Here is a 26,194-nt window from a genome sequence, read left to right as displayed (position 1 = left end):
CCCACAGCTTCTAATCCCTCTCATCCAAGGAGGTCATGGCCGTGTTGGGAGGCATTCCAGACGCAGACACTTTCTACCCCATTAAACCAATCACTGAACACACATAAAGTGTGACCGCTCTTTACATCGCTAGGGTGACGGTGCTACTGAACGGGGGGNAGGGGAGGGGGAGGGGGGGGGGACCCTTTTGGCCTGACTGGTCAGGATGTGGAGTGAGGTTCACCCCCTCTGTCAGTTTGCTCGGCTTTGTGTTTAAGCCACTTAAATTGTGAGCCCCTCTGGCATGGCTGTCAGAGGTCACACTCAGGACAGGATCTGGTTTTAGAAATCCAAACATCAATCTTCTCCCATTTTCAAAAAATTATATTTATTCGTACTTTTAGCATAAACTGCAATGAGCTCATTTCAATCTGAGGAATCTATCAGACAAATTTGAAGTTGTGTTTCTGTGCTGGTCACTTGTAACATCTTAGTTCGTGAACTGGACCTGTCTTTGATCAACATTGCTTTTACACTTGTCAGCAATGGTTGTGTTAAAGCTACAGGTAGAATCAACAGTAGGTCAATAAATTCAAACCAATTTTGCTCCTGGTTGAAATGTATAAAATGCAATCATTTATTTGTGTAGCGCAAATTCACAACAAAAATAATCTCAAGACTCTTCAGACAATAAAGGTCCAATTCATATATAATGAAAGCAACATCCCTGGAAGGAATATATGTCTACTGCTTTACATGCCAAAGGTTGAAACATAGATTTTGTGTAATCTGTTTGTGTTTGCAGTATAGGTTAACGGTGACTCTCAGCTACTACCATCTTAAATTATGGCTCAATATCTGCAAAATCGAGTGAATTATGGCCATTCTTGTGTTTGTTAATGTTGGTTCGCTTTGGCATGCATCTTAAACTGGGTTGACATCCAAAGTTAATCAGCTGTAGAGGTGCATCTAGTGATTACTTTCTGAGAGTTTATTTACAATTAATCTGCTGGTTGATGAGATATTTTACTAACAGACAGACACACAGAGAGACTCAAGTAATTACACGATCACCCACCTTTTATGGTGGCGGGTAATAATAACATGCAAACTAATTTAATCAAATTGCTGTTCCATCAGATTCAGATTATAATCCAACTATATACAGTTCAGTTTAAAACCATTTAATTCACAAGTTGCATTAACTCTTCACTCTTCAAAGGTTGAGACACCTTTTATATTTCAGCTCCCCTATATGAAACATTTTAGTGTGTTTCCTGCAGAAGTGTCTCACCTGCTAAAACATTACATTATCCCTAATTTGTTGTTCTGTCATCTGAATTTAAAGTATTTTATCACACCTTGCATCTCCAGACAAAAACCTGAATCAAATCCCTTCCAGCTGACGCAGTTCCAGCACATGCTGTAGCTGCCGCGTTAAACGGGGCGACATGTTGAGGTCTGAGTCGTGTCAAAGCCAATGAGAGCGTCTGTGTTTTCAGCTGCCGACTGCTGGGAGCACCTGTGAGAGCAACAGAGGCTCTCGCTTTCAAAGCTTCTCACAAACCATAAATCATTAAGGTTTGTGTGAATACAGTAGGGCTGAGGGGACTTGCATGGGAGGGGGTTGAATGAGGCGGTATAAGTTTACAATAATGAACGATTCCTTCAACCAGAAACCAGAGTTTGATGACGGCAATTTGTTCTAAAAAAACAAGACGATCGCCTGAAGGTAAAGACTACAACACAGCAGATTTGTATCACTTCTCTATCATTACTGCTATAAATTAGATTTTTACTTTTGTCTGGAACTGAAAAAACAAAACAAAGCATTGTTTTATATTATTTATAGACAGGTTCTCTCATCTGATCTCTATCAGCTCTGTGCAGATGACTGGGAACCAATAAATTGTGACCATTTTTAGGGGATTATTTATGCACAGTTCCTCCTATTTCTAATCACATCAGCTCCACAGAAGAAAAATGACTTTTTTAAAACACTCATTACATGAAAGTAAATTAAATCAAATATTTGTATCACATTTTATCACCACCATGACAGATGGTCAGTAATGTAAATGCCTCTGTTTGCACCTGTGTGTATGTGTTCATTTGTTTGTCTTTTAGCAAAATATTTTATGAACTACTGGACAAATTTTAATAAAACTTCCAGTACGTATATCACTGGTTGTGAATCTACAATGAATTAACATTTGGAGTCAATTCGATTCAAAATGTCCACCATGGCTAATCAAGCTTAGCTATAACAAAATCAGTTTTACAAATACTGAGCTAAAACCAGGTGTGGTAGTAGCTGAAGGTCATCCCCAACACATACTCAAAGCACTATTAAATTGCAAAAGTTGTTTTTCTAAAACATTGGCATGAAGGTGTTGATTGTTATGTATTCCTTCAAGGAAATTCTGAATTACTTTGAAGGATAATGTTCTGACTTTGAAAATCCTTGCATTCAGCAGGACTCTCCACATCCTGGGCACTTCTCACTCCTCTAAGTTTTTTTTTTTAAAAACATGCACCAAAGGCAATAAAATATATTCATATTGAATAATTAGGATTTACTGGGCTAAATATGACCAAAAAAACTTAACAATTCCTAACTTTTTGATATACAAACAAACAAATGAGAAATTGAAATAACATTGGACATTTTTTTTTACTTTTCTTTCACATATTCAAGCCTCAAAACTTGCAGCAAAGCAGTAAAATCCCAATTCTCTGAAACAGGCCTTGTTCTAAAGCTGAACATCAGTCAAGCAGCAGACTGGAGAGCAAAATCTTGTAAAGCTGTTTTTCAAAGCTTAATTTTTCCCCACAGGCTGTGCCACACATCTCAGGCGTTTTTTAAGATCTTAGTCCAGATTTAATTTTATAAAACTAAGGAGGTGATGCCGCTCTGCTTTTACAAGTCCCTACCCTCATCCTGAGGGAACAAAACGCCCCACGTGTTTGTTATTACGGAGGAACATCAGTAATAAGGCATAAATCCCCTGACGTGTTGACCTCAGCTCCTGTTGTTTGGCTTTAGAAGATACATTCTGCAAACTCTGGTGCTGTTTGTAGTGATGAAACCAACAAAGGGAAATACTGAAGGAAAGAAATAAGAAGGCAAGCCAAACATTTTGTCCAAAAGGTCAGACGTCTCCAATAATGTCCACTAACTGAAATGTTTGACTTGTACAAGTTATATATCTGCCTTGACTCTAATGGGTGTGTAAGGTTTGAACAATCAGGTGTTTTCTACAAAAAGAAAATAATTTTCCGTATCTAAGCCACAGAAATACAATAAAACAGCTGAAGAACATATTTTATTGAAGACATTCTTCTTACGTCTCCTCATCAGTGCTTTATGACAACAAAAGTTTAATAAAAGACTGCTGATGGAAGAGGAGAAGTACAATTACATAAATTATTTACATGTATAAACTTTAAATCATCTATTAGTCTTCTGAGCACACTTGGAAGAAGAAGTTCTTTGTGAAATGATTTCATCCTGAGTTGTGTTCATCACACAGAGGAGCTTTTAGAGTTTTGTGGATATTTGCTTAACGCAAATAAAAGGCCACAAAAAACAGAGGAGGTTGGAGTCATTTGGGTATTTTTAGCTTGCATATAAAAGGCTACAAATGCAGAGTGATGTTTATTGTAATCCACAACTAAAAAGCATGATAAAGGCTGGTTTTTGTACGTTCTTGATCATTTTAAAAAAAAAAAGCTGAAGTAGTAAATGCTGTTCTTGGGATTATTTCTTGCCATTAAGATTTTAAAAAAAGGTCTCTATAAGTGGTAAGGCTAAAGAACTGCATTGAAAACAGAAAAAACAAAAGTAGCTCTTGTCTAAAGTAAAACTTTTAAAGACCTTCAAATAACTAACTATAATATATTGATTAAAACTATGTTAAAAATACAAAAAGCAAAATAGAAACAAAAAGTGGCTCAAAGAAATTTGCGTTGTATTGGTTTTTATTTTAAGGTACAAAACATTAAAAGAATCAAGAACAACAACTTAGTTTTGATGTGTTTTTACATTTTGTAGTTTTCAAGAAAGTTATTCAAAACATGTAGATGATTTGTGCTCTAATTTAAGAAATATTTTTTGTTTTTAAACCAACGAAAAGCAGAACCACCTAATATTTTGTTTTATGTAGAAAAATGGTGTCCTTTTAACAAATAATGCCTTTTAGTTTCATTTCAATCAGAACTCCAACTGATGCTAATTGTATTTTTGCTAAAGTTGTTGACTAGATTGACCATTTTCACGTCTTCCATCACTTTTTTTTAAAAAGAATAGGATTAATGTCTGAACCGTTTCTACCTGAATGAAAAGAAGTTACTGTAGACTGTAACCTCGGTCCTGAATGAAAAGCACATTTCTTCCAAGCAGACAAACACCAAATCCAAAACCACAACCAAAGCAAACAGAGAAAGGGAGGCTCTCTTCTGTGGGAACAGGAGAAACCTTTGCCTGTGTGGTCACAATAATGAGGCAGAGGCCTCCATTTCAACAGCTGCCGTTAGCTGCGGCTCTTTAATAATCCTTGATATCTTTTTATGATTTTATTCGATTCTGTTGGGAACAAGGCCAAAGGAGACTGCACACTTTAATTTGATGCACGGGGTATACTGTGTACACGGAGCGAGGTTTCCTCCAGCGTGATTCATTTGCAGAGAGGAAAAGCAGCTGGTTTTATTTAATGCTGTTTGGGAGCCCCATCCACCGCTGAGGTACAGAGTTACCAACATCACGGGACCACCTGATCGAGGGTCGGGTCATAACAACGGCATAGCCCTCTATTGTTTTCATAAACTGCCACAGAAAGTAAATTAATGCAAACTGTAATTATTAAACTTTGAATAAAAAAAATTATCATATTATTTGAATCACATTCAGGGACATTTTTCTTTTTCAGATGGAAACTTATGTGTGGGAAGTTTGAACAAACTTGACAGCACATATGGTTTTATTCATTCACAGCAATTATTTTTTTCTAATATGTTTCCGTAATTTATTACAGGATTAGTATTTTTTTTTTCTTTACCAAATTTCATAAACAGAACAATGTGAGCAACGCTTAAAAAAACCTGGCTTTGGTTTTCTCCTATTATTCATTTATGATGGACTCCTGATGTATATTAATGCTGCTTTATGATAGCTATACATTAGCGTCAAGTAATAAAAACACAACCTCTCCTCAGGTTGCTTTGCAGTCAAGTTAAAGACATTTAAAATAAATAACGGCATTAATAAAAAGAAACAACACGTACTGCAGCTCTTCATCATGTGTGAAAAAAAGTAGTGTGTTGGGTTAATCAGATTGCAGAGGCTAAAAGCCTGTGGCAAACATATCTCAAGCAATCAGGTTGTGATTGCATTCATGCTTACGAAAACAACAATAATGAGTGGATAATTATTATGCAGAGAAATGTGACCTCTGCTTGGAGGCTTGTTGTTTTTAAGCTTTCTGTTCTTTTTTTTTCTCTCTTCAGCATGTTTTCCAAGTCAAACATATATAAGTGTGCTGGAAAAACTGTTACTCCTGCAAACAGCTCACCTTTACAGACACTCCATCTGATTACAGGCAAAATGTAGGCTTATGAGTAAATTATGTTGTTTTATATAATGTGTACAGCTGCTTGGAGCTCGTAACTAAACAAGATCTATTTTTGGTCTAATTTGCACAACCTTAAAGCAGCACGTTTCACCTTTTTTCACCACAGCCTGTAGGAGATTGTGGTCACACCAGTTTATCTGAAGAATGAACCCTGAACTAAGATTTGTCTCTGTCGGCTTTCATTTGGTTTTGCTGTGATTGCAAACGATTCCTTCCTGTTTTCTGCAGAAGTCAGACACAGCTAAAGCAGTAGTTCAGATCATGCAAAGGGTTTTCTGTGAAAAGGTTATGAATAATAAATATCCTACTTGTTCTAGCTCTTTGAGTTGCCTCAGATTAGAAGAATGGGATTTTAATTTTACCCAAACTGATGAGGTGGATTGCTGTTGTTTTAAAATATCCCAGCGGTTCACAGGAACGGTGTTTTAAACCATTGACAATTTTGCTTTGGAAGTTAGAATTCTGAGGTTATTTATAAGCACAAACAGTGGAAACTGAGGCGCCTTGAGCAAGAATATTATAATGTTTCTGCTGCAACACCATGTAATGCAAAAGTGAAAGTGATGTGAGGGATCATAAAAGGGTGTTCAGATGCTCAGCCATGAAATCATTGAGACAGGAGTTATTTTAAGATGGAAATCCCCTTTGGGCTTGGCCCTGCACAGACTAGCTGTCAACTCATGAGTTCAGTCAGAATTAACCTCTGTATCTTCAAACTGAGGTAATTCAAGAAGTTATCTATAACAGGTAAGATAATGTAACCATTCACAACCATTCCAACTCCCCCTCAATATAAATTGTATAATTAGGCTGATTAGATCAACTCCCACAGAGCCAGCAGTACAATAAAATAGTTAAATTAATGCAGCCAAGTGGTGTAAAAAAAACCTTTAAACTTTAAACAGCGCCCAGAGTGATCAATCTTCTGTTTGTGAAATAGTTGGAATATACTTTTCTCTTGAGTTTCTGCAACACAAGAGTCTCTCCAGAAATTGGACAAATAGTTGCACAACATCAGCAGGCAGCTTGGCTAAAGACACCCCCTGCACAGAAACTGCCAAAACCTTTGACTTTCATTTTCCCGAAGAGATGATTTCCCATTGCTGCTCCTTTCAGATCGCAGCAAAGTGCTCGTGGGGCTTGAAGCAGAACCTGGATTTTCCTCTTCTGCAGCGCAGGAACAGAGGTTGGTTCTGCTCTTTGGTTCCCGGAAGTAATAATTCAAACATGGCAAAACTGATCTCAGCTGCTCTTCTACTGCACATCTGTTGCGTTGGAGAAATGTTATTTATTCATTTATTTGTGTACTAAAGTGACTTTGCCGTAAAATTTGAAACCATTTAATGACTCTTTAGCCAATATATGTCATGGTTTCTCTTAACTTGGCACAATATGAATTTTGATCTCATTAACGCAACTTAACGCATTATTTATTTTGTCACAGCGCCCCAGATGCCTCTGATTCTTTTTTTATTCCTCAGCTGAATGTGGGTTTGTTCAAAAGAACTGGTTAGTAGAAACGTGCAGCAAGCTTTTCGATTTTAACTTTTCACCTTTCTGAATGCGTCACCGTCCATTGCGCAGTCAGGTTGTAAACCCGGTGGCTTCACGTCTCTTCTTTNGGGGGGGGGGGGGGGGGGGGGGGGGGGCAGGAATGTAAATCCAGAGGGATTAGTGAGAAGGCACTGGGCTGTAACCCCCCTCAGCAGCTCTCCGAGGAGGTGTCTGCCTCAGTGCGTAAAGTTGGGAAGGGGCTCGGGTCGCGGCGCGCAGCTCCATCACCCCGCGGGCTCCGTGTGCGTCACCGCTGCGGGACTCCTGGCGGGGATTTCTCACATTTGGACAGCGCTTCCCCACCGCCGAGTCACTGACAGATGCAGACAGTGGCGTTCCGCGGATGTTAATCACTTGACTCGATCATCCGTCCCCGGAGCGCAGAGAGGGACATGGGTCAACTTAATGGTGCGACTTTTTTACCATTTGGCGCGATCTGTGTGGTTTTCCTGTGGGAATCTGGGGCCAGCTCTATCAGGACGACGGTGGAAGTGGACACATCGAGGTAAACCATCCTGGAGATGTAGATTTTTTTTATTTTTAGAGTTTAATCTGGCATGTTTACTAAATATGTCAAATAAAACTCCCAGCAGAGCCTAAATAAACAGTTTTAAAACTACTTTAAAAAACCACATCCCTTTAAAAAAGTTTCTCTGCTCTCCAGCACCTCTGCAAAGTTTTAATCAGCATGCATCCTTAAAATTTCGTCCATCGTTTAATTTAATCTCTAACCCAGGACTTCCCCGTCAGATTAACCCACGGAGCCATCGCGTCATGGGGTTTAATCTGTGGTTTGTTGGCTGTCAAGGGGGGAGTCTCCTGGATGATCTGCTGTGGCGCTTCTAATCTGGTGTGATTTGTAGGAAATGTAGAGAGCAAAATGATTAAAGTTACTGTCAGAACAGAGGGGCCAGGATGCTTATAGGTATAACATGACATATGCTGTCAAGGTGCCCTGAGAGAGCGCCAGCAGGGGGTGAGGAGAGGATGTGAGAGGAGGAAGCCGCTGGGATGCAAACTAAACTCTAGAGACAGGAGCAGCAGTGCATTTTCACATCCATGTCTTGGAAGTGTGGTGTAAACTCAGTGGATTGGGTTGCAGTGGAGGGGAAACCCCATCTATCACCGTGATGGATGGGCTCTGGTAGCTTTATTAATAATGGCTGTGAAACCACACACAAACTGTACTCTGAGCTGTCATGTTTACATACATCATGGACTGGCGCCTTTTTGCTCTAACATACAGTATGTCCGAACATTCATGCTGTTTAATATTTCCTGGTCTTTCCGTGGCGCTTGTCACAGAATAGACCTTAAAACTTCCCAGAGAGATAAATCAGAACATTTTGAAACATATGTCAGCCGTCAACAAATAATAATCACACAGCTGAGATGTACAATATTTTATCCACATTAAACAGGAAAATGCTCAAACAAATCCAAAAGCTGATTTCACTTTGTCCAACTCACTTAAAAAATCTCTTTAAACCTTCAGTTTTGGTTGTCTCCGTATGATATGTTATGAAAACCGAAGCCTTTCATGTCGACAGTTTGTTCAACTAAAAGAAGAGCTTTGAATAGGAAGAAGAGAACATGATAAAACTATTTCTCCTCTGCACTTTTGTTGCAATTATTCTCCTGATTTCTGTCCCACTCTTTAAAATGTATATTTAGTTCATCCACCAAACACTACGCTGAAACTCAGTCACACTGGTTCATTCTCTCATGTGTGGTCCTTTGTTTTTATCTCAGGATGGAGTGTCCCGATAATAAAATCCTGACTGTGGAGTACTCCTGCGTCAGAACCGGGGGGAAGAACGGCACCTGTTTCAGGTACGTTGTGTAACTGTTCTCTGGATGGCAGTGAAGATTTTCATCCTCTTTTTCTTAAATTTCTGAGGCAGATTACATATTCACATCTAATCTTTCCCTGAACTGATATTTGTTCAAGAAGGGCTTGGCCCGACAAGTAGTTGCTGCGGGAGAAATGATTCTGAGTTATTCTGAGGGTATGGAAATGTTTGCTGTGGTGTTATTTCATCAGTAAATTATTGGGAGGGGGAAAAGAAATCCTGAACAGCATGATTCAGATATTGAACGATGACGATTTCCAGTGTTTGTAAATGTGGTCTAAGTCTGTTTATTCTTCTTAACTTCCCTTTGATAACTTCCCCAGTGGAAATGGGAGGTTTCCCTAGCTTTTTGCACACTGTCTATGCCTTTCACTTTCCATCTGCGCTGTCTCTGTGACAGCAAAACAAAAACTGAAGCTGAATTATTTTCAGCTTTGGTCCAGAGATAAAAGGCATCCCCCCTCAGGGAGTTTAGTCCGACATGTGAAGATGCTGTTAGTTGTTTTTATTTGGCTTTATTCATTTGGAAGAAATCTAGCCGACCCGGATCTGTTTAAACTGTGAAGACGCTGGTTTTATTTGAAGTAAAAATAGTGGGATCAGGAAGGTTACCTAGGCTTTAAAAGTTTGACGCATGAACTGAAGAAATAGCTTCTTTCTTTTCTTCTCTTTCATGCTGTCTCCAGGAGTTTTTACAATTTACAAACTGTTTGACTTTTGGTCACTTTTGTCAAAAAGGGAGGCTTAGAAAGACAAATATAAGCAGACATTATGAGGAACACAAGACCAGTTGTAAGACTTTTGGCTCTTGATAAATCACATAAAATGAGCATGCATCTGTGCAAATCCCTCGTGCTGGCATTGGGAAAGGTTTCTTGTGAAGCCAGACTTTGGCTCAGGGTTTGGTTGCTGGAATTGGAAGATCCTTGAATAAATGAGGCACCGGCTCGGTGTGATGCCAGTCCATGTGATCTGTTTACTGTCAAGGACGGACCGTAACCGGCTCTGATTCCCGTCTGATTTCTGGCTCGGCGAGAGACGCGCGGATTAGATCGGGTTGTATTTTCTTTGCCATGTTTCCTTTTGTCCTCCGTTCAGCTCAGACCTGGATCAAATAGATTTTGCAGATGACTTTGCAGAACACCAGATTGATCCGTTGCGTGTGAGCATAAATATTACTTTGTAATTCGTTTCAGAGGATCCAAAAATGAACAGTAAACCAGCTGCCACTTAGCCCTTTCTTGTTTGAACAGATTTGAAGCTCTAAGTTTCTCATGTAACTGAATAATGTATTTATGGTGTGCAGAGCTCCCAGTGACTGCTGAGGCTAAATAAGCACGATTGTCTGTATTTGTATTTAGCGAAAACCGGAACTACCCATAAAAATCCTTTGTCGATCTTTGCCAAACCTCTAGCTTTGATGTTGTAAAGAAATACTTTGAAACATAAAAAGTGAATTTTCGACTCATTCTTGAACCAAACATTGTTCTGTGTGAAGATCATGAACCCAGTTAGAAGATCATAAAAAGAAGCTATATAAACAACAAAAGTATATGGGTTGTTCTTGGACATCTTAATTAATTTAATTTTATTTGAAGGTGACAGATGATTAATAATCTATTAAATAAATCTTTTTATGCTGGGAAAGAGAAGCTACCAGCTGCATTTAATCATAATCACAAACAAAAGTTAATAGGCTAAGACATTATTGAACCACTTCTTAAAAGATTTAGGTGAATGTACGTAAATATCTTAGCCTGTATGCATAATTCCGACCGTGTGTGGCTTAGAAAAAAATATGCAACAAACTCTGTTTTCTTAAGAGCTTAATGTTGTAGAATTTGTTCTCTTGGACAATAAAGTGCTGAAATAAATCCCTATCAGTCTGAAATAAATCTGACTTGCACAGCTTTGATGAGTGGATGTAAACCTCCAACCACAACTCTACTTACAGGTGTTGCACCTCGTCTGCCATCAGCCTGTTAATGTGGTGATGGCTCTGATGGTAGTGGCTGCAAAGGAAGGTGATGAAAAATCTTTCTGACAGTCAGGGCTTGATTTTACACATAGGTAGAAGAAGTGAGACTTCTTATTCCTGGTTGAACACAATCAAATGAGAAAAAACTATCAAACATTAATGTTATTAAGTTTGTAGTAAATGCTGTTTGGCTGTGATTACATCGGTTTGTCATCTTTAGTTGCAAGTTTGTAATGTTTTATCATTTTCCCTTTATGACATAGCAGACTACCACATCATCTTTAAAGTAAATCACATTTATGTACACTTGTGTTTTGAGTTTTACAGCAGGAATTAACAGGAAATAATTGTGGTTTTCTGCTACGAGAACAGCAGCACATGGGGAGAAATCCAAAGCTTGACAAACCTGACAGGTCTAGTTATGCGTCCTGACCTTTGATTGGACTGTCATGTTTCACCCAAGGTCGGTCGGTGATTTCATTTCTAAACACAGCGCTGGTACGTACAGCCAGCTCTCTCATAGTTTTCTCTCGCTTTTTTAAATTAAATTTCCTCACCTGGCACGACACTCTCGCTGCAAAAACGTGGGATTGCGTGACATTTGTGAGGTTTTTATATATATATATAAATAAAAAGGCATGTTAAAGGTTTGGAAAAGTTCACACTTTTTCAAACAAAGTGGATTAAGTTGCTCTGAAAATGCTGAAACAAATTACAGCAGAGAAATTATGTTTGCACTCCAGCTGAACTGCTCGACTCAGGGATCTGTAATGTTTCTGTTCAACAGACTTTAAAAAAAAAAACGTTGGACATTTTCTACTTCTCAGGTAATGATTTATCACTCAGCAATTTTCTTTATGAAATGAATTTAAAAAACTGTTGTAGTGCTGTTTGCCTCTCCTGCTGCTTTTACTGTCGCTCTTTGTCTTGGCTGCAGTCGTCCTTTAGGTCTCAACTCAGTGAGACTTGTTAAGGATAAAACTGTCAGCTGATTTTTAAATATGGGCCTCTGGCTCCAAGGAGGTTTTCTTGCTGTGCAAAAGTGAGTTTGTCACTTTTTTGTTTCCTATATATGGATGGGAATCAGCTTGTCTTCAACATTTCTTCGTTTTTTTGCCTGTTCTGTCAGACTTCAGCCGTATATACACAGCTCTTAGGGATGTTGTGTGTGTTTAGGTACGAGCTTATGTGATTTGTCTTTGCATTTACAGCAGGTTTGAGATGATGAGAGTTAAACCTCTTCTCCCTCTATCTAAACACTCTCAGCTGCAGAGTCTGATAGAGGATTGATGGGCTCCACCCAAACTATAAGCAGTTCTTCCATTTGATCAGTTTAAATCTTCTGCACGGCTCATTACTGACACAGATAACGTCCATAACATCGTGTGAGCTCAGGCTGTAGAGCAAAACGGTGATAAATGTTACAGAGACATGACTCACCTCATCTGTTCCCTGTCAGATTTTAACTGTTTCCACATTCATTGACTCTTCCCTCAAGGAGGCTCAATGTAGCTTTAAAGTCATTGAAAGTCGGTAACAAAGCAGATCAGTGTGTTATCATGCATGCAACTGATTTCTATTCATTGTGGCATGTATGAAGGTTTCCAAAATCATTCAAAACTGTACAAAACCAGGAAAGAAGTGGCTATATATTTTGGTAAGGAGACACTTTACCTCCTGAGAGCTGTGTGCAGATGATTTCTTAGCATATGTATAACATTTTTTTTGGGTCAAATTCATTGAAATGGTTTAAACATCCAATATTTTCCAGGAAATTGGAGAATTTCATACATGTCACTAATATTTATGCTAAAAACCACTGTCCCATTCACTATTCTGCATTTCTAAAAAAAAATGTTACTAACCATTTGGATACCAAAAATCAAACTGGAGCAAAATACAACTAAGACTCACTACCTTTATCTTAAAAGCTGCACTGCTTCCCAGTGATCCTCCTCTGGAAGAGGAGAACATCTGATAATTATTATATCAAGGAAGGGTTCATTCCTGTAGCTGATGGTCTTTTGTGGAAAGAAACATCTTTCAGTTATCTTCCCATTCCCATTCTCAGTTTGAGTTCCTCAATGTGCTTGATTTTTATGAAAGAAGGTTTGCAAAATCAGTCGACGAAACAAGCAATGTGAGAAAAAAGAGTTTGGCATGTGGTTGGGACTGTATTTCAAACGGTTTCATGGCTTTGCCTCCAGGAAACTTTCAGGTCTGAGTCACACAGACCTTGGTCCATTTGGACAGAGTTTTACCTCTGAAGCATCTTTGCAGGGGTCTCGTATCATTTTACCCTTGGCCTCTTTTGCTCATTTTTTCCTTGGGATTTACAATTTATCTGATGTTTTTCTCTTTTTTGAAAACTGTCACAGATCAACTCAATCACTTGCTTTGTTGTGCAAAAACATAGATGTGCTTCACTTGGCAACCCATCTCTAACCATTACTTGAGGTTAAGGCTCCTAATGATTGACACAGAGGATCTTAAAGCAAGCCAGAAAATAAATGATCTCTTTCCAATGACTGCTTTGACCTGAAACTATCCCCTAACCCTTGGTTAGTAATGATAATGAAGTGCATAGTTCTTTTAAAGCCAAAGTGCTGTACAAACAGAACCTGAATGGTCATAAAGACATAAAGTGAGTCTTAATGATGCGTAGCTTTGCTCGAGTTAGTCTCAGGTTTTAAACTACAACCACTTTGTTTGGACTCATTATACAACTCATGCAGGGTTTGCTTTTATGAATGCATGACTGCATGCTGACTTCTTAAGGTAGCAGATTTGTTACACCTGGCATTCACATTAAAGACTCTCAAACTGCACTCAGTTTCACTTTCCACTGCCAAAATAAAGTGTTATGCTTTTATTTAAAAGAATACTTATGTATGCCATGGCTCTAATGTTAGTCTGAAAATCATTTGTTTTACATTCTGCTTTGGATGTCACTGATTTGATCGCTCTGAAATCTTGTTCAACCCAGTTTTGTGATCCAATCCTATTTGCCAGTTTTCATTGAGCTAGAGAATTATCCAAAAATCTTGTGAAAAGACGATGTGCTGACATTCATGATTCCCGCCTGAGTCCTGTGCAAGAACTCAAATTCTGTCACAGTGATGAAGGTTTGGCACAAAAGAGCAGATAGCTGGTTTTAAAGGCCATGCCACTGCAAATGTTGAGAATATAGTTTTAAAATACTGCGAAACGAAAGTTTATTAGATTACTTCTGCTTTCTATATCTTTTGTTTAGAAAGGATGAAGTGAAAGTGCCAAGTCCAAGTCCAAGCACACCCCCCACAGACACACAAACACACACATAGTTGCCCTGTATGTCACCCAGAAACATCTCAAGTGTTCATTACTGAGACCTGACTGAGGCTGACTCCACTCCAGGCCTGGACTACATCTCCACCTTCACTCTGCAACTCCCGTCGTCCTGGCTGGACTTTTTTGTTTTGCTCCATAGAGACAGAAGCCAGACTTCTGTCGAGTAGCCTGAGCATTAATTCTTGAGCTGAGGTCAGGTCAGATGTCGGCTGATGAACAAGTTTCCTACATGCTGAATGTTGTTTGGATGGATGAGAAATGACACAGGTTTGATAGCTTTGAGCTGACTAGATATCTCCACTGAGGTCAGTGCTGAGACATTGATCCTGTCCATCGCCCCAGTCACAAGTGATCACATCTCATCACTGCAGGGCGAAAGAAGTGAGTTCGACAGAAAACATTTAACCCTTTGATTTACCCACTTATGTCCTGGCAAATCAAGTCCCTCGCTGCCTGAAATGGCTTAAAGCTGAGCCACCACCCTTGGTTTCACCGTGTCTTTCAGTTTAATTAAGAGGGTACAGATTTTTTGAAGTTGGTTTCTGTGGAAAGATCATGCACGACTATTATCTTACATGTTGTAGATATCTCTTTGAACTACTTCCATTTGGAGAAATAGAGTTTAAATGTGACCTGATTTATGTACTTAGGGATAGTCAAAATGTGGTAAAAACCAAAAGTGGATTGCTGGCATCTCAAAATTTTCATTGTAATTTATGCAAATACTACTAATTCATTTTGCATTATAGTATTCTATGGTTATTTGCAAGTGTAAAAAGCTGCAGCATCAGCTAGCTGTAGCACTTCCAGAGCAGCATGGGGCACTTCCAGCAGGAATATCATAGGAATATTAGGAATATTATCTATTATAATAACTGGGTAATTAAAAGGTGATGGTAAGGTAAAGATTTATAAAATAGGATTTCCTTTTTTTAAAGATGTGAAATACTTTTACAAATATTTAGCTAAATATCTCAATGACTATGATTTTTTTTTAACTGATGGATTCATTTATTGCTTGATCTGACTAATAAAAACACCAGAGAGCTTATTTACAGAGAGCTATAGTCTGACATCCATATAGTTTGACGTGTAGTGGCAGTATGATGCCTGTGCATGTTAAACTTTGTGTAAATTTTCACTGCATGACTTCAGATAAAGAAGCATTCACTTAGAGTTTGAAGCTCCTTCTTATCTTGTTTCCACCTGAACTGCTTTTCATTAAACAGTCTCTGTACAGCTGTGTAACCACACACTATGACTGCATGTATATCCAGACAAGCCATTTATTTAGTGGAAAGGTCTTATGTAATATAGCATCATTCAAATTGTTTTACCAGACTCTTTTAATAAAACATGCGGTCCAGTATCCCAAATTAACCACTGTCGAGTAAATCAAAAACACAGCATCGCAGACATAAGATGAGCAGGAAAATAATTTATCCAGCAAACACTGACGTACAGTAACTGTCAGCGCCACTGCCAAGTAGCTTCAAATAAATATTAATTAGGTCGCAGTTCAGTCACATGAGCTTTCAACACATGCAGTTTCATTTCATTTTCATCCCTCTGGATGTCGGTGAGTGTCCACTGAAGTGACGTAGACAACAAACTGAGACAAACGCAGTGAAGAGAGAGAAACCAGCAGAACGTATCAGAGAGGTTTTATTTTTCTGCCTTTGGTTGTAAAGACAGAGGGCTGCTTTTTGTATCAGGTGATGAGAAGCAGACAGATTCACGTGTCTTCACATCCACACGTTCTGTCTCGTGTTTGTGCTGATCTGCAGTCAGATTTTATTTTTTTCAAGATAAGATTTCTTCTGTTGTCACAAAAGGCAGGTGATCATGTAATTGCTTCTGTGGGTGTGTGTGTTTGTCTCTTCGTAAAATATCTAGTGAGCTAGTGGATAGATTTTAGTGAAACTCTCAGAGAATAATCACTGGATGTGCCTCTACAACTGATTAACTTTTGGTGTCAACCCAATGCAAGCTAATTCAGCTAATCAACCTTATTAAACAGAAAAAAGGATGTAAAGCCAATCAATTTTACACATACTGAGCTTAAATTGGGTGTGGTAGTAGCTGAGAGTCATCTCCAACACAAGCTCTGAGCACTAACAGGTCATGCAACATCTTTGTTTAAAAACTTTGGCATACAAGTGGGTGCTGATATGCATTTCTTTAATGGGTGACACATTTTAATTAATCTTGTTTACATTTTTTACATCTTACAGTTTTTGCCTGTTTCAATTAACCAACTAAATAGCAATGGTAGAGTTAGTGATAGATACTGGATCAACAAAAGCAAAGCAGCAAAATAAGATGCGAATGACTGAATAATAATAGAGTGAATTTATTTCACTCTGAAGTCGGTAACTAGGATCAGATTAACTCCTAAATGTGTATTTTTATCTTTAAAAACGGCATGAGTCTATGTATTTTAATACTTTGTGAATGCCTGAATTGATTATTTACTAAAATCAATTTTCTCTCGTTTATATGCAGGTGCACGTAAATGAATCATTCTTCATGCTTGTAAGTGTGTGTTCAGATGAACAAATGCTGCCAAATGTCGTTTATAGATGTCTGGTTGGGTTGAGTGGAACCAAATCTGATAAACTGTAAACACATGTGCTCTTTTACGCTTTTCACATGTGATATACCCGTGTGTGCGTCTTCTGGAGACTCAATTTCCACTACTGTTAATCAATCTGAGAGGGTTTTTGGACAGGCACTGACAGCTCTGTGTTTGGTCCTCTCAGATTTACCTTCTCGCCTCACTGCTTTGTGAAATCTCCGCTCTCCTTGAGTGGAAACTAATAGCCAACCAAACGTGATACACTTAAGGATTGTTTGCATTCCACAGGGGCATCTTGGCATCGTTTTCAAACCACTGCTCTCCTCTTGATTCTTTGGTGTTTTCTGCCTGTGTGTTTTGGACGGTGACCAAAAAACCGCAAGCTGTGGGAACAGCACAGTGTTCATTTTTCTCACACTTGAAGCTGACAAGATTCTCTCCGAAAAGCTGCACGCTCATTTTTGCCCTTTCAACACAATGAGAAGCACCTAACAGAGTTCTTGTTTGTTGTTCTTTTCAATAAAAACTTTTACGAGGCCTTTATGTTTGACTTCCTGTTTAGTAGTTGTATAATTGCTTTTGTAGAACTGCAGAGCTAGACCTCCCTGAAAACATCGTCTTCCATCTTTTTCTGATTATTGCACACCTGAGGCCCCTCTGGACAAGTAAAATGATTGATTTTTTTTTTTGGCAAACAATCTGCTCTAAATTACTTCTTTTAAACCCTTTCTAGCTTCGGTGTCATTGTTAATACCTCAGTGCAACAAATCACCAGCCAATTGATAACAGACCGGAGCTATATTGTTGCTGCAGTATTGTTTGAAGCCCAGAAGGGTGCGTGTGTCTTTGCATATGATGCTCTGTTTAATGTAACAAAACTGTAATCTGAGAGTAAAGGGGGTTTGGATTTGAACAACTGGGGAAATAAAGATGAAAACAGCTATAAATCTTGCAATACCTCCTGGGAATTTCCGACATTCGTGCCGACAAAAGGCCGCTTGGAAAATCTTGTTCTTATCAGACCTGTAGCCTGAGCCAAAGTCACAATTCCTACTAAAATTTTATGCCAGACAAATATGTGTTTTTTTTCTTGTCTGGCATGAAAACTCAAACTTACACATTATAAGGAATTCATCTTTAGTTTGATCTCACTGCTTTATTCCCATTCACCCCTATCCAGCCCTTTTGTCCCTGTTTACCCCCTCTGAATCTCACTCACCCATTCTTAAAGCCTTTTATCGCAATTTTTATATAAAATCATGCCAAAACATCCAACAATAAACTTAGCTTTTTGTAAACTCCTCTGAAATTCACATCATAATTTAATATATTTCACTATTCCACAGCTGGGATTTATTTATCTGTTCATGCCAGGATGTTATACCAATAAAATGATAGAGTACATTGAAACATATTGTTCTAGTGAACAGTAATCTTGCAACATTTCCTGTGGGTTGCCAGATATGGTCACAGTGTGTGGCAGGAGGCACCAACATCTGGTCCCGTTGGGCCAGAGAGTGGCTCAAAGACATGTTGGTCTTAAACACTGAAGCTCTTAAAGACTTTAAAATATCATCAGTCCGTCTAACTGGAATATACAATGTGATTTGCTTTGGAAAAAACAGTTCATGTGCTTTCTGGTTTAACTGCAAAAAAGTCTGAGTTATAGTTTACGTTTGGCAGCATTTTAAAGGGATAGTTCAGACTGTTTGAAGTGGCTCTCTGTGGAAATGTTATGAATAATCAATATATTAACTGTTGAAGCTTTTTGAGAGATTTCAGTTTGAAGAAATATTTCAATTCTGACTGGATTGATGACCTACCAGCTTGTCCAAACAGGGCCAAGACCAAAACAGATTGCTGGCCTATTATAATAAAATTAATCTCTAAAATTTCACAGTGCATAATGCAAATGCTGTTGTGCAGCCTTTAAAATCACCATCAATTTTCCATTGCGTGGTTATTTACGTAGAATTCTGTGGTTATTTTCAAATGTAAATAGGAAGAGCATCTAGCTGCAGCACGTCTGGTACAGTCTGAGACACTTCCAGCAGAAATATCATATTAAATCTCCTAGAATAACCACATAATGTGAAATTGACAGAGATTTAAAGATTCTTGAAATAACATTTGCCTGAACCACTAACGGAGTTGTTTTAGAATGGCATTAAGTTGCTCTGCTCAGACTGGTTTCCATAAAAAATTAGTTTCTTGTTATGTGTCCACTTCTGAGTCTGCTTATCTGCATGTATTCCAAACAGTCACTATGGGTTTACGTGTCTGACGCCAAAAATCCTTGATATCTGTTAGTTTTGAACAAAGTGCATCACTAGTGCCACAGAATGGCAGCTCAGAAGGTCAGAGATGCCACATTCCTGCAGAGACACTAAGCCTGGACGGGGTCACAAAGGCCACAGACCACAAGGAGAGATCTGTCCACCCTCACACACACATCAACACATGGGACTTTCTCCTTTTTCAACATTAGTAGTGCTTGGACAAGTACAGCTCTGAACAAAGCTTAGAAGCCCATTTGAAAGTGATTTTTTGTTGTTTCCAAATAATAGTTACAAGGTTATGAAAATTAAAGGGAGGACAACAGGATATCAAACCTCAAAGAACAATTGTCTATTTTTTCTTTTCTTTTTTTTTTTTTAAATAATCAAGAAACAATACCAAGTACAAACCCAAAACCACAGCAGTTTGATAAATTTACTTGAACTGTAAAACCAAATCACTTGCCTGGGTTTTGCTGTATTTTGATTATAATTTTCCAGGAAATTACGCATGAAGAAAAACACACAGCAGTGGACTTCACAATAAAACTGTGGGAAGCTGCATCATTTTCAGTCAACGGGTTTATTTGATGATCTGAGTTGTGGTGTCTGAGGTTTTGTGCATGACGGCACAGCTTAAAAAAACAAAAGGAGCTGGTTACAGAAATACTCTCACATTTTGCACAAACACTAGGAAACAAGAGTGAAGCAGAGAAAGTTGACTGTGTTTTACGAGAGGATAGGAGAATGGTGAAAGAAATGATGGGCCAAACGAGGAGGAGGAGTGCGGGTCAGCCTGTATTCTGGTGGAAGTGGTTCAGGCCTCATATGCTCCCAGTGAAAGCTTCCTCTGTTGGACCAGAGATGTGATGTTTCCCCTGAGGCCTGAGCCCTGGAAGTGGGCTGGCAGAGCAAATAAACAAGAGAGGAGGCGTTCACTTTCATCACCTTCACACATGTAAACTCACACATGTTAAAGACAATACACACACGCAGCCATGTGCTAACACTGCTTGGAGAAAACACCCTCACACCTTTAAAGCTGGTGTCAGTTCTTGCTCACTTTTCAAAAATGAAAATATCATAAAAAACACATGTTATAGTTTGCATCATTTAAATAGGTGAGATTTTCCTCATTTATGGGTTCTGTTGTGTTGTAGAAATGTGCTTTTACATTAAAAAACCCTCAAGTGGTTTTGGAAAGGACCCCTTGCAGAAGGCTCTTAAAACTTCAGCCCATTCAGAACAAGCAGAGAATGAGCAGTGCATTAAAAAGACCAAAAAAACAAAACTTCACTGTAGAAAACAAATATTACAGACTTCAAAAGAACATGAAGACGTGGTTCCCTTCCAACATTCAGCGTTATTTGCCTGTCTCATCATGCTAATGTGTTTCGGTGTAATCCATCACAGCACAATCATGCACAACGCAGGCAGCCAAGTTTTTCAGCTGTCTGCATTTCTGAAGGTTTCTAAGCAAATAAATCAGCTGCAGCATGGCTGATGAATCCAACATGCTCTAACTGTAACACGGATAAGCTGCACCGGTCAGACATGTCCATCAAAATGGCAAGCTGTACACTCAGATATGGACACATGGACCGTCCCCTGTCCTGGTGCGTTAAGAAGTTACTGACCTCCACTGAGCTCCATTTCCTGTGACTTTCCCTCTGTGGTCCCACAAGGGAATGCTCTGTGCTGACATCTCTGCGTAGAAACTGCCCTCCTTCCTCATTTCTTACTTGTATTTCCTCCCTCTGTCATCTAAACATCCGTCTCAGATCATCCCACATCTTTGCAGTCAAAGGTGATCCACAGGGGATGGAATTCATTTCCACAGAAAAGAGAAGAAAGCTAAATTTTATTGTCATTTATCGTCATCTCTGTCTACCTACTGGGAGAGCGGCCCCTCAGTCACATTGACGAAGAGCTTCATTTACATTGTTTCTTGCCAGTACCTCTGCACTTTGTGACTTGGGGTTAAAAATAGTGCAGGTTTTCACTGTAATATCCTTTGTAGCACATTCCTGTGTGTGAATGCTCAAATAAATCAAGTGAAACCATAACAGAGAGAGAGCATCCCCTCTGTGGGAGGAGACTGCCTGCTGAAGAACATGATCTTCAGTGTAAAGTGATCCAGGGTCAGAGCTGCCTCTGGATCATGTCTCTGTGATTCTGCCAAGCTGGTTTTGGCTGAACCAACAAACTGAGAGGATCTTCCTGCATTTTTACTGGGCGGAAGGCTGTCGGGTCAGGAACCACCAACAGAGAGCCTAACATGAGAGAGAGAGACATGTCACAAGAGTTTGTGTTTTTTGAAACTGAAGCAGAATAGAATATAGAATAGATTATTACTCATTATGAAGTAGCTATGGCATGCTGCTGGTTGGTTAAAGAGAAAATTATGATTAATTAAAGGCCTTCATATTGCCTGCTGCCTTTCATGCCAGAATTTTAAACTCAGATAATTTTTTGTTGAGAAAGTTTGGTCAAATTTTGAAAATAATAATGTGTAATTTCATGCAGTATTGTGAAATACGTGAGAGTAGGTGTTGTGGATGATTCTCTGCCACTACCAATAAAATTGACTGAGTTATAATAACTTATGTTTCCAAGGTCAATTAGCTGTGGCGGCCATCTTACGCTATGTTGACTTCAAAAGTTAATCAGTTGTAAAGGTCCACTACTGTTTGAGGGTTTTGTTATTCTGTCCCCTTGGTTGTGAGATATTTTGCTAAGTGTTACACACACTCTTGCACACAGACTTGGACAAAAACAATATTGTTCACCAATAATAAAAAGTTCAATTAAAGTTCTTTTCCCCTCTTTAAATCAAAAACAATATTGCCGTCTGTGACCTCCATGCATTGATTGCACCACTGTTTGTGTTTTAACACGGCAAATTGAGAGGGTTTAATAAAAAAAAAAGCTCAACAGTCAAGAAATGTCCAGTTCCAGTCGTCTGTTTATCATAATTTATTCTGCTCTGAGTGCACTCGCTGCAGAAAAATCCGCCACCTGTCACAGACGATGATGTCCACACTGACAGTGCAGCAAAAGCCAAGAGAAGCTGCCAGATCGTGTTCACGGGTTTCTGTCATCCGCAAACTTTCAACGGCCGATTTACTGTGAAACAGGCTCACTAATGTTACTGCTTTAAAGACATGCAAGAACAAATCAAGCTGCAGACATAAATACCTTCCACATGGGAACCATTTACTTTAAACATTTCAGTCCTAAAAACTAATAGTGGACAATTAACAACTTGCTTAAAAAAAATAAAATAATAATAAAAAATCTATTGAATGCTGCAGCTCGGTTTTCAGTCTATTACACAATGTTAAGAAAACATTTCTAATGGGTCAGCATGGGGCTAATGTTCAGGCAATAATATGTGAAAATCTTTGTGTATAGTTGTGAAACTACCTTTACAGGTTTATGGAAGGACAAGTACCGACAAGAATCAACACCTATTGTTGATTTAAGTCTCAGTGTGAAACATTTGGGTCATTAAACGATTTAAAATACAGCATATTAATATAATATAATATATTAATAAATGTGCTACAGCTGGTGTAGAATTGTGTCGGAACTAAAAACAACACATTTATTGATTGTTACACCATGTCCTCAAAGTCAGCCGTGCTGCTGCCACAGTAACCCAGAATGGACAGTTCCTTGCATAAACCTTTTTGTGTTTTTCCACTTTTTGATACTAAAAAAGCCTCTTTTCTACCTCAGATGTTTCGACTTCAATGAGTAAGACAGGTGCAGATCAGTCATGGATTTGATGCGGTTACCACGCAGCCTGATTCATCCTGTTTTCTTGGACAGTGTTTCTGTATCTGTTATTTTCATTCAGCCCTGCTAAAGGTGGTAATTATGTTTTGTGCACAAGTGATTAACCCTCCTGAAGACCTCAAAAAAAGAGCAAGACGAAAGGAGGTAGAAAAGCCCTTGTAACTTCGGGTCAGTTTGACCCCACTGAAATGTTTTATGGAAGTGTTTAACTAAAAGAAACGTGAAAACTCGCTTCTATGTTTTATTTAATTTCCCCTATAAACACAGATCTCATGCTTCATCTGTTAGTGGTCAGAACATGTGGTGGGGATGACTCTCAGCTACTGACTCACCAAGTTTTAGCTCAACACTGTCTAATTTACAGCCATTTTTATGTTTCCTAAAGTCAATTAGCTGTGGAGGCCAACTTGTATCTGGTTGACTACTTTAAGTGCATCAGTTGTAGATGTACATCCAGTGATTGCTTTCTGCATGTTTCATTGAAACCTATTCATTGTGTTGGAAGTAAATGTTGTCCCACAGCAGCATCTGATGAATAAGATGTGTAAGCAGAAGGATCTTTAACTACGTGAAGCAGCATTTTGAGAATAGATCCAGCAGACGGAGACGTTTCTAATAGAAGCTGTTACAGATTTTGAGTGTTCCTGGCCTGAGTCGGTCATGGGGGGCCTGAGACATCCTCCTGTGGATGAAATGAAAATGGAAAAGGTAAACACATCAGGTAGTTGTCACGAATGGAGGGCAATGGGAAGCCAATAACGTGTCAGACGGTAGAGAAGAATGAGGGGGAAAGACCAAATTATGTTAACAAGTAGTTTAAAGATGGAATGAACAGTGAAATGCGAGGCTGATATTGGCTTGAACTCGTATGGAAAAGTTTCAAACCAGAGACTCACTGCTGGGCCTGTGCAGTAAAGTGCACTGAGATGATGTGGAAAAGAACACAGGAGGAGAGGGACCTTGCTAGCATCAGGCATTGCTCAACTAATAAATCCTGACTAACGTTAAAAGATTGTACAGAGTTACTGGATGGTATCCCAGCCCTCACACACTCTCACACACACTCACTGCATAAACACATGCATTTTCACTGATAAAATCACACTTTCTAAGCATGAATGGTAATTAGAAAGCAGATTGTTGCAATTTCTTGATTAAATGAGACTGTCTGTGTTTAGTGCCAATATAAAATGCTTCAAGCCAACAAAATAACGCGCTGACTTTAAAACTATTACACACACTAATGGAGTCCTAATGCAGAGTCATTATTTTATCAGAGCTTTTTTCTCAGAGGTTATGTTGACCAGAGCTGGGAGCTGTCAGACCAACATGCTTTCATTGCACAAAAACAAAAACACACTGGTCGGCCCTCCCTCCACCCTCGACCTTTTGACCCGGCCTCCCCATTCCTGTCCATCAGAGGACAGAGCTGCTCCGACCGACACACAGCCTGCTGAGGTACATGAACATGTTATGAGTTCAATTAACTTTCGCTGCTGCGCCTCTGCCCCTGCTCTCATTAACATCGGCGACAGCATGGCTGTTGTGTGTCTGTGTGTGTTCAGTGTGTGTAGAGACAGCTCCTGCAGAAACAATAACAGTAGCAGTTTGACTTGTGGTCTGTTTTAGTTTCTCCTATCTTTTGACAAATTGTGCCAACACAATGGACTGAGGCACAGATTCCTGCTCTTGTGTTAAAGGCATCCAAAATAGGTTCTCTAGTTTTTGCCAACTTCTCCGTAGCTGATCACATCAGACTGAAAACATGACCTGGTGTTTATTACATTCAGCAAATAAAGCACTCAAAATATCCGACCAGGTGAGTACCAGGTACGTACCCTTTACGTAACCTAAATCGCTTCAAAATACAGCCCAGTACCTGTAGGTAACCTGTAAGTATGAGGTACAAATCTGGTAAGTTACCCAGTCCATAACAGGCTGTGTTATGTATTGCTACCAGCAGTTAACAAATAACTGTTTTATGGCAACACTAGAGAATATCAAAAGGTCACTGAAGTAATTGGTATTTTTCTTCTGAACCAAATTTCTGTCAGAGGATTTTAAACTGGATCACTGTGTGGCCAAGCGAGCTGGTGTGGAGACAACAGTTTTTCTGCTGTGGACTTTAGTCACAGGACGGATCAGTCTTTCCAGAAGCTCCTTAGTGGAATAGATCATCAGGTGCCCCCACCCCACCTCTCCAGTCTTAATGCCCTCTGCCAGGAAACTGCCAAGACACAAGAAGGCCTCGGGTTTGATTTTCTCCAGGTGCCCCAGTTTCCTTCAACAGCCCAAAAACGTGTACATTAAGTTAACTAAGGACTCTTAGGGTTGAGCGTATATGTGTTTCATTGCCTGTTCTGAGCCTCCATAGACTGGCAACCTGTCCACGGTGTACCCCACCTTTCACCCAATGACTGTGTCTCATTTGTTTTACAGTAACAAACCCTTCAGTCACTAAAATAGATAAGGAAATGAAGCTGACGTTTTCTGTGATGATGTAAGACTGTTTGTGTCAAAAAAAAAAAAAGCCTGTGTTTAAAGCGGGGAGGGGTGAATCATCAAATTTAATCATGAAGACAAATAAACCTTTTTGCTGTTGTTTCTCTCCTGCAAAAGTGTGAAGTCGAGATGTTTTCCCGGTACAACCAACATCTGCAACACATTAACCCCAACCACAGACGACGGACTGACTGACTGATGGATTGAGCGACTGACTGAATGAGTGACAATCTTAATTTCAATATTCACTCACCTTTTCTCTTCGTGAGCTCCCCTCTTGGCCTTATCCATCCTTTTCAACACTCCTGGCTGCAGGCTGCAGATTAAAGCCGCTCTCATCTGGATCTCATCAGCTTGGGCCAGTCCTGGTGTTTTATAGGTTATTTTTCATGAAGGAAGAGGGGGGTTAGTGTCACTTGTGGTGATTTGGGGTTATCCTGCATTGAGGCTGGAGGAGAATAAAAGTAACTTTTACCGTTGAGGAGACAGTGAATCGCTTCTGGTAACAGAAAGCGGTTTGTAGGACAGGAGTCAAGTACTCTTTCTCTTTTTCTTTAAAATGTCCGATGTTCATGTGTGATACTCGTTCTTCCAGTTCCCTCTCTGTTGATCCCCACTGTAATGTCTGCAACATGTGGTGGATCGTTACGGGATGGCTGGACAAGTGTCACATCCAAACATCATAAATCAGTTGTGGTTGAAATCTATTGCCC

General features: G+C 39.3%; 1 protein-coding gene across 1 annotated transcript in view; it reads left to right on the top strand.

Annotated features, from left to right (window-relative positions):
• The first annotated feature begins 7,300 nt into the window (after nucleotides 1–7,300).
• The window catches only part of LOC108243319 (collagen and calcium-binding EGF domain-containing protein 1-like), a 28,155-nt gene continuing 9,261 nt past the window's right edge, over nucleotides 7,301–26,194 (top strand). The window contains exons 1-2 of the mRNA XM_017428670.3: nucleotides 7,301–7,668; nucleotides 8,916–8,996. Of these exons, the coding sequence (XP_017284159.1) occupies nucleotides 7,556–7,668; nucleotides 8,916–8,996 (194 nt within the window). The 5' untranslated portion in view covers nucleotides 7,301–7,555. The remainder of the gene's footprint in view (nucleotides 7,669–8,915; nucleotides 8,997–26,194) is intronic.

Source organism: Kryptolebias marmoratus, linkage group LG15, assembly GCF_001649575.2.
Source record: "Kryptolebias marmoratus isolate JLee-2015 linkage group LG15, ASM164957v2, whole genome shotgun sequence".
NCBI classification, from domain to species: Eukaryota; Metazoa; Chordata; class Actinopteri; order Cyprinodontiformes; family Rivulidae; genus Kryptolebias; species Kryptolebias marmoratus.
Note: the sequence above shows the minus strand (reverse complement) of the source record. Positions and strands in the feature narration are given on the sequence as shown.